The 9,296-nt window shown below is 45.2% G+C and overlaps 1 protein-coding gene across 1 annotated transcript in view; it reads left to right on the top strand.

Moving 5' to 3' along the window:
- Nucleotides 1-8,464, top strand: part of LOC119407489 (beta-galactosidase) — a 12,166-nt gene extending 3,702 nt beyond the window's left edge. Inside the window, exons 2-11 of the mRNA XM_037674314.1 lie at nt 1,265-1,323; nt 3,906-4,027; nt 4,659-4,699; nt 4,772-4,884; nt 5,209-5,283; nt 5,368-5,457; nt 5,527-5,640; nt 6,564-6,695; nt 6,789-7,022; nt 7,760-8,464. Coding sequence (XP_037530242.1) covers nt 1,265-1,323; nt 3,906-4,027; nt 4,659-4,699; nt 4,772-4,884; nt 5,209-5,283; nt 5,368-5,457; nt 5,527-5,640; nt 6,564-6,695; nt 6,789-7,022; nt 7,760-8,014 — 1,235 coding nt within the window. The 3' untranslated portion in view covers nt 8,015-8,464. The remainder of the gene's footprint in view (nt 1-1,264; nt 1,324-3,905; nt 4,028-4,658; nt 4,700-4,771; nt 4,885-5,208; nt 5,284-5,367; nt 5,458-5,526; nt 5,641-6,563; nt 6,696-6,788; nt 7,023-7,759) is intronic.
- The last annotated feature ends 832 nt before the right edge of the window (nt 8,465-9,296 follow it).

Below are 9,296 nucleotides of genomic sequence, written 5' to 3'. Positions count from 1 at the left end.
ATCTGCAGGGTTCTTGTAGGAGCGTTCATGTAAATAATGTCACCGTAGTCAATGGAGGGAAGGAAAGTCACAGATACAAGGCGTTTTCTAGCATTCAGAGTTAGACAGGATCTGTTTCTGAAAAAGAAACCCAGTTTAACTTTCAGTTTCCTTACAAAATTTTTGACATGAGGCTTAAAAGAGAGATGCAAATCAACCAAGATACCCAAATATTTATAAGAATCGACAAACTCAATAGAGACACCATTCGATGATAAAATAGATGGAAGAACTGCTGGAACCGACTTCCTGTTTGAAAAAAGCATCCCTTTGTTTTTATCGGCATTTAGGACAAGTTTGAGGTGGAACAAATCTGTCTGGATGTAGTTAAATGTGGATTGCAAAAGCTGGAAAACCTGAGCAACTGTTTTAGCTCGACAATAAACAACTGTTTCATCAGCATGGAAATATAAGGATGTGTCAAGGATGCTCTGACCTATATTACCTATGTAGATTGTAAAGAGGGTGGGTTCTAAGACTGAGCCTTGTGGTACACCATTGTTGACTGTTATTTGAAGGAAGTACCATTATGTTGAACACATTGCATCCGATCTGAGAGATAGTTAGAGAACCAACCAATGGTGTGATCTGAGAAACCAATTTCTGAGAGCTTATGACACAAGATGTTTTGATCCACAGTGTCAAAAGTTTTAGACAGGTCTAAGAAAAGTGCAGCACAATAATCCTTAGCATCCAGTGTTTCAACATTGTCATTAAGAACCTTCAGTGAAGCAGTGGTTGTGCTGTGTTGTTTCCTGAAACCAGATTGATGATGAGGTAAGATGTTAAATGAGTCCAGATAATTCTTTACTTGAGTTTGGCTAAAATGCAGAGTTTAGAGATTGGTCGATAGTTGTTCAGTGAGGTGGGGTCACCTCCTTTCAGCACAGGAAGAACAAAGGCTGTTTTCCAAGCGTCTGGAATGGAGTTTTGACTTTTGGACAGGTTAAAGATGTGGGTCACAGGGACTGTGATGATATGAGCGGCCAGCCTTAAGAAATAAGGTGGAAGTTCATCTGGTCCTGCAGATTTTTTAGAGTCTATACCTTTTAACAGTTTATTAACCTCACTAACTGAGAACGGGGAAAGAGAAAAGGTGTGATTTACTGAAGATTGACATCTAGGAGCGATTTGATTTTGTAGATGTTTGGCTTAAAGGAGAAGTAACTGTTTTTCCATTCGTCTTGAGGACGTCTCTCTCATGTCTGCCTTCCCCCTCTGCCAGGTTCAAACGTAACCGCCGCCTTTGAAGCACAGCGCCACGCCGAGCCGCACGGACCTTTGGTGAGCTTCAGAGCGGCATTATCATGAGGTTCAGGATAAGGTTTTACCATTGTGTGTCTGTTAGCAAAATATCTCCTGAACCACTGGACAGATTTGAATGAACTTTGAGGAAATAATCTTTAGATGATCAGCTGGTCAGCTGAGAGATTGTTTTGATCGAACAGACTGGCAGGTTTTCAGAGAAGCTGCTGAAAATGGAGGTTCGCTTGATCTTGACCAATACACATCCTTAGTACTGGGTTACATTAGTACATGTACTGACACAGTCTCCACTATCAGAAATGTTAAAAGCTACCCAAACAGAAAACCTTGGCTGAATGCAGAGGTGCGTACCCTGCTGGAAGCCAGGAACACTGCCTTCAGGTCTGGAAACTCAGAGGAGCTGAGTAGGACAAGAAAAGAGCTGGTTGCTGGTATTAAGAGGGCCAAGGCCGCATATGCAAAGAGGATCGAGGGTCAATTCATCTCACAAGACCCTCGGAGCATGTGGAGGGGCATTAAGTGCATAACAGATTATAAAGGAAGGAGTGAACAATGCCCCAAAGACCCATCTCTGCCTGATGCTCTCAACAAGTTCTATGCACGCTTTGAAGACCCGAACAGACCACCCAGCACCAGACTCACCTCACCACCGGATGAAGAGCATCTCAGCGTGACCTCAGCAGATGTAAGGAGTACCTTCAGGAGGATTAATCCGCACAAAGCAACTGGCCCAGACAACATCCCCGGAAAAGTGTTGAAGGAATGTGCTGATCAGCTCTGTGAGGTGCTGGCAGACATCTTTAACACCTCACTTATCCTGGAGACAGTTCCCACCTGCCTGAAGACTGCCACCATCATCCCAGTCCCAAAAAGCTCTACAGTGACTGGTCTGAATGACTATCGGCCAGTGGCCCTCACCCCGATAGTCGCTAAATGCTTCGAAAAACTGGTCATGCCTCACATCAAAACAACCATCAACATCAACGAGGACCCTCATCAGTATGCATACCGTGAGAACCGATCAACAGAGGATGCAATCTCCTCTGTGGTCCACACTGCACTCAACCACCTGGAGCAGAAAAACTCTTACGTCCGTATGCTCTTTGTGGACTTCACATCCGCCTTCAACACCATGATCCCCCAAACCCTGATGGACAAACTATCCACACTAGGACTAAGCCCCTCCATCTGCAACTGGGTACTAGACTTTTTAACAAACAGACCACAGTTAGTGAGGATCCACAACCTCTCCTCCTCCACCATAACCCTCAGCACTGGCTCTCCTCAGGGATGTGTGTTGAGCCCCCTCCTGTTTACTCTGCTCACATATGATTGTGCAGCTACCCATCCAGGCTGTCACGTTGTAAAGTTTGCAGATGATACAGCGGTGGTGGGATGCATCACAAACAATGATGAGTCCAGCTACAGGCAGGAGGTGGAACACCTGGAGAGCTGGTGCAGAGAGAATAACCTTCACATCAATGTGAAGAAGACAAAGGAGATGATTGTGGACTTCAGAAGGAACAAAAACACCTACACCCCCCTGAACATAAGAGGATCTGCGGTGGAAGTGGTCTCCAGCTACAAGTACTTGGGTGTACACATGAATGACAACCTCAGCTGGAGCAACAACACCACCAGCCTGATCAAGAAAGCTCATCAGAGACTCTACTTCCTCAGACGGCTGAGGCGAGCTGGTCTGGGAAGCTCAGTCCTCACCTCCTTCTACAGGTGTGCAGTGGAGAGCATCCTGTGCTCGAGCATCAATGTGTGGCATGGAGGCTGCACAGCTGCAGAAAGAAAAGCTTTGCAGAGAGTGGTGAAGGCTGCACAGAAATCTGTCGGAATCAGCCTCCCCACCATCACAGACATCTACACCTCCAGATGCAGGAAGAGGGCCACCTGCATCATGAAGGACCCCACCCACCCAGCACACACACTTTTTGCCCCACTCCCCTCAGGAAGGAGGTTAAGGAGCATTAAGTGTAGAACCACTAGACTGAGGAACAGCTTCTACCCTGAGGCTGTTAGACTCATGAATCTCTAACTAGAATAATCACTGTGAAAAACCATATCATGTTGCTGCTGATCTGTTTCATGTTGCTGCTGATCTGTTTCAATGTTGATGTGTTCATGCGTGCACATCTGCTCACAGACTCATGTTCATGTTTGTGCTGATGTTCAATGTTTTATGTTATGAGTGCTTAGTGTATATTTAGTTGATGTTTTTCTTAGTTCATATCTTAGATGTTATTACTGTTTTTCTTATACATTTTATTGTTGGATGTAACTGGGACCCTGTGTACATAATTTCGTTCCACCACATGTACCACATGAGGTGCGAATGACAATAAAGAAACTCTGACTCTGACTCTGACTCTGACTCTGGTCCACTTCTGGAGCTAATCCACTTCAAGATGGTTGCCGCAGACACCTACATGAGTGGCTTTAGTTTGGATAGTTTTACAGATATTGTGCTAAAATTTAGTGTGCTTGTAGCTGAGAGTCATTCACAACACTCACTGTGAGCATCTGGCCACATCTGGCACGAGGATGCATGTTAAAGTCTAAACCCTTATTGAACTTCCTTTCCATCGCAGGTGAACTCTGAGTTTTACACCGGTTGGCTGGACCACTGGGGGTCCCGTCACGCCGTCGTGCCCTCTGTTTTAGTGGCCAAGTCGCTCAACACGATCCTGTCCCTGGGAGCAAACATCAACCTGTGAGTCTGCAGACAAGAACACATGCTGCCCTGCAGACCGTCACCATCATGCTAACTTGTCCCAAGGGGTCCTGTGGAAAGGTTATGAAGAGCAAATATCTTACCTGTTGGAGGTAGCTTTTGGAACAGCCTCAGTTTGCAGAAACTGGATTGATTCTGCTGGATTTGATGTTCCTGATGGAAGAGCCTCAGCCTCAGCTAACTGCTGCTGCTGTGTGATGCAGTGATGGAGTTTACAGAATGTCTGCATTAAGAGCCGTAAATGTAGAGATCTTAAATACGGCTCTTAAATGGCTAGACTAGCCGTTATCTCATCAGTCCAGTCAGAATCAAACCGTCTCTACGAATAGACATGGTTCAGACTTATCTACAGCAGGTAAGACGTTAATTGTTCATAACCTTTCTACAGAATCCAGCTTCCAAACATCTGAACTCTCTCTTTAATGTGTCAGGAGTAAATACTCCAGAACATCCCTGAATGTTATTTGTTCCCAATCAGAACCTTTTGGGCTTCAAAATAGTAAAGTAGGTCATGTGGTCATAATGTTATGGCTTGTCATGTATTCAGTGTATTATATGAAGTTTAAAAAAGAGATGTAGATTCAGGCTCCGCCCCCTCTGCTCCTCACAGGTACATGTTCATCGGCGGGACAAACTTTGGATACTGGAACGGTGAGTTGACCTCAAATAAAATAAAAAAGTAAACATGGCCGCCTGACCCGGCCCGTGTGGAAACCCCACCAGGTGCCAACTCGCCGTACGCCGCTCAGCCCACGAGCTACGACTACGACGCTCCGCTGACGGAGGCGGGAGACGTCACGGAGAAATACTTCGCCATCCGAGACGTCATCAGGATGGTGGGAACACAACTTTAAATGTTTAATGTGTTTGTATCTGTTAGCAAAATATCTCATGAGCCACCTGACACTCGTTCCTCAACAGCTGATTAACCTTTGAAGTCAACTAGAGTGAAGATGGCCGCTGCAGCTAATGAACAGAAAAAGCTACAAGTCGTCCATTTTGGCAGATTTAGAGCTCAGCTCTGGTGTGGTAGTAGCTGAGAGTCGTCCTCTTCACGGACTCTGAGGGCTGACGCACCACGTCAGATCTGACTTCAAACGTAGAGTCAAACAAAAAGATGTTTCACTCTGCATTAACGTTTGTGTGTTTTTTACAAACAGTACAGTGAAGTACCGGAGGGCCCGGTTCCGCCGTCAACCCCGAAGTTTGCGTACGGAGCCGTGAAGATGCAGAAGGTGAGAACATGACCTCATCTGTCGGGGGGAGCACCCGACGCTGCACGTTCAACACAGAAACGTCATTTCTTGGTTCCCCTGCAGCTGCAGAGCGTGTTGGACGCCGTGGACTCCCTGTCCTTTTCCGGTCCCGTTAAAAGCTTGTTTCCTCTGACCTTCGTGGAGCTAAACCAGGTACGCTTCGCTCCCGTGCGCCGTTTCAGTTTGGTAAGAATGTTGCTGGTGACCTTTTCTGTCCTCCAGGCGTTTGGCTTCGTGCTCTACAGGACGACGCTGCCCGTCACGTGCAGCAAGCCCACCCCTCTGTCCTCGCCGCTGAACGGCGTCCACGACAGAGCCTACGTGTCCGTGGACAAGGTGAGTCCGGGTCGAACGTCTGACGAGGACGAGTCGTCCACACTGCGTCTTTGTTCAGCCGTCCTCTAGCTGCAGGTCCAGCTGTTTAACCTTGTCCCTAAGTACAGTAGTCCCTCGTTTATCACAGGGGGATCCGTACCCTGAAGCCCCACGATAAGTGAAAAACTGCGAAGTAGGAATAGTAGTACAAGTAGTAAGTAGTTTATTTTAGTATTTATATACTGTCTTTATATAATAAGGTGTTTTAAACCCTTCCCACACTCTTGCAATATTCTAAACAATGTTTCTAAACTATAAATGCTCTAAAAGAGCACAGAATGTCATGATTTCAGTTCCTTCCTCTGCTACACTTTTGGCCACGCCCACTTCTCCGCTCTGCACGGAGATCAGCTGATCAGCTGATCAGCTGCGGCTCGTCCATCAGTCAGCCAGTTGTGTGTCATGTCCAATCTTATTTTGAAAAACCGCGACAGAGCGAGTCCGTGAAAAACGAACCACGAAGTGGCGAGGGACTACTGTACTTGAAATAAAGAACGGCCCGCCATCTTGGACGTTTGAAACGAGGATCGTTTTGTGACGTCGCTGCCGCCGTTCTGCTCGACCCTTCTACAACAGACGTCATGTGATGAGTCAGCGTGTGTTGGAAATGACTCTCAGCTACTACCACGCTACATTTTAGCTCGGCGCCTGTGAACTTCACTGAGCTGTAGCCGCTTTGTATTAGCACACGTCTCTTAGCGTTGGCAGCCATCTTGAAATTGTTCAGATGTAGATGACAGAGGTGGCGACTGTGGAGCAGTGGCTGTCTCAGGATTATTTACGCCGTAAATGTGATAAATAAATAAATAAATAAACAAGGGCAGCTGCTCTTCATCTCCTCACTGTTCGGAGCTCTGATGGTTTTCTTCTTGTGTCTCCTTCAGTCGGCTGTGGGGATCCTGGAGCGGGACAGGGCCCTGACGGTCAACGTGACGGGACCTGCTGGCAGCCAGCTGGACGTTCTGGTGGAGAACACGGGCCGGATCAACTACGGCAAAAACGTCAACGACTTCAAGGTTGGATTTACAGCTTGAAGTTTGTTCTCCATCAGTCGGAGGTTTGGAATCATTTAGAGGATTTGTTGTTGTTTGTTTGTCTTCTCTTCTCAGGGTTTGGTGTCCAACCTGACTCTGGGGGGCGTCCCCCTGTCCGGATGGACGATGTTCAGTCTCAGCATCGATGACGCCGTCCGTCAGGGCCTGCTGGGACACCAAGCACAGGCAGCCCCCCCTCCGCCGGCTGCTCCGTCTCCTCCAACCTTCTACAGGGGCAGCTTCGTGATCCCTGACGGCATCCCTGACCTCCCTCAGGACTCCTACATCCAGCTGTCCAGCTGGACCAAGGCACGTGACGCGCACGAGAGACGGACCCCCTTCAGGAGGTCTTTCAGTCTTTACAGAGAAACCATGCTGGGAGAAAACGAGACAAAACGACCAGCGTTAGCCACCATGATGTTTTTGCGGTCACTCCTAATTAAAGTGACGCTTCAGATCATATGAAGTTTGTTCAAAGGGTTTCATCGATTATTGTCTGGACAGCTGAGGTTTTTTTAATAAACGGAGTTCAAATCTGAGCTGATGTCTTCAAACACCTTCAGTGTGTAAATTATGAAATGTTGCGGATCGTTCCGTTCAGCTTTTAATCTGAGTTTTCTTCAGCGGTGGCTTTAAGGATCAGTCAACGATTTAAGACGTCAATAAAAGCATCAGACGTGTGGATAACTTTAATAAACACGATAATAACTGTTCATAATTTTCACAGAGCCACATTTTAAAGTATAATCTGATATCAAAGTTTGCACAAGCTATTTTTCTAACAGTAAATATAGCTTTCAGCACAAATGCTCTTTGGAACAGTTTAGTTTATAAAGTAACTTTATTTTGGGAGCTTGAAATATTTCAAGTCCGAAGATGAGAAGATGAAAGTCTATAGATATGAATAAGTTTATCTTTTTAGTATAATCCCACTCTGTTATTGTTACAGGGTTTTAAAGGATTTATTCATCATTTTTCTCCATCATTTGTCCTTCTGCTTGTTTTTTATTTACTAAATAGACTGACGTGCATGTTTCTGTTTGTAGGGGCAGATCTGGATTAACGGCTTTAATTTGGGCCGGTACTGGCCCGCTCGAGGCCCTCAGGTGACCCTTTTTGTCCCCGCCACCATACTCAGCACCACCACGCCCAACAACGTGACCATCCTGGAGCTGGAAGGGGCCCCGTGTGGCCCCCAGCCGTGCGTCGTGGAATTCACGGACACCCCGGTTCTGAACGCCACGGTCCACTCCAAGTCCAAACGCCACCGACGGCTGTTTGTTAAAGAGGATTTACTGTGATAAGAAGAGAGACGCTCTGCTGCTCTAAACCAACCCCCATTTGCACTTTACTCTTTAATCAGCACTTGCTCTCTAAACTGTTGGGTAATAAAGAATTAATTTAGGGAATATCCCAGTTTACCTTCAGTTCCACTGAAACTTGTTTGTTCTACCTCACTGGTTCTGTGTGACATGTTTTCTTCTCGTCTCTTAAAGAGATCGCTGTCAGTAAAAGTTTTTATATCGCATTGTGTTTTATTGAACTCCATCCAAATTTTAAATTTACTCGCTTCTTCCTTTTCAGGTCGCGGGGCGTCACTGGTGCCCATGATTATTGAACTCTTATCAGGGAAATCCTATAACTGGAGAAGTGTTGAGCCTGGAGCTTTTGGTGATTCAGAAAAGTTTGCAAGCTCTGAATCTGCTTTATGTCTGTCACATGTGCCTTTTAATACACAATAAAAGTATTTTACCAGCAGCTGATAATGTTTTATTATTTTGTAAGTTTGTTCATCATTATGCAGACAGACGTGCGGACAGTATCAGATTTTTATTTCGGAAAACAAGCTCTACTTTAGTTGTTTTTCCAACTTCCAAAGTCCCGAACTCAACATGCCCCCAGATGATCAATCTTTCTGGCTCAATATATTTAAATAAACTTGGATTTATTTATTTTTTCCCTCTGCATAAAGTCCAGAGAAACCTTTTGTTCCAGGTCTCTCTTGTAAATGAGTCCACAAGGCTCAATGGGATTAACCTGTATAAATAAAGGTTGAATGAATTGTTTTCATGCCATTTAAATTAATTAAACTGGTAATTGCCCTCTGTATTACTTTCCTTATGTGACGATAAATTACTTATAATGTGCAAAGAAAATAATAATAATGTGCAAATTTTCTGTAGACTCCCCATTTGCAGATTTATTTATTATTTGTTCCCTCTCAGTCAAGCAGACAGTGGTCAAGTTCATTTAAAAAAAAAAAAAAAAAACCAAAGGGATGCTTTTTTCAAATAGGAAGTTGGTCCCAGCAGTTCTTCCCCCGATTTTATCCTCAAATGGTGTCCCCATTGAGTTTGTTGATTCCTATAAATATTTGGGTATCTTGGTCGACTCACATCTTTCTTTTAAGCTCCATGTGGAAAACTTGGTAAAGAAACTGAAAGTTAAACTGGGTTTCTTTTTCAGAAACAAATCCTGTCTAACCCTGAATGCTAGAAAACTCCTTGTATCTGTGACTTTCCTTCCCTCCATTGATTACGGTGACATTATTTACATGAACGCTCCTACAAGAACCCTGCAGAT

Source organism: Nematolebias whitei, chromosome 3, assembly GCF_014905685.2.
Source record: "Nematolebias whitei isolate Nwh7 chromosome 3, NemWhi1, whole genome shotgun sequence".
In the NCBI taxonomy this organism is placed as follows: Eukaryota; Metazoa; Chordata; class Actinopteri; order Cyprinodontiformes; family Rivulidae; genus Nematolebias; species Nematolebias whitei.
This window is presented reverse-complemented; position numbering and strand designations above follow the sequence as displayed.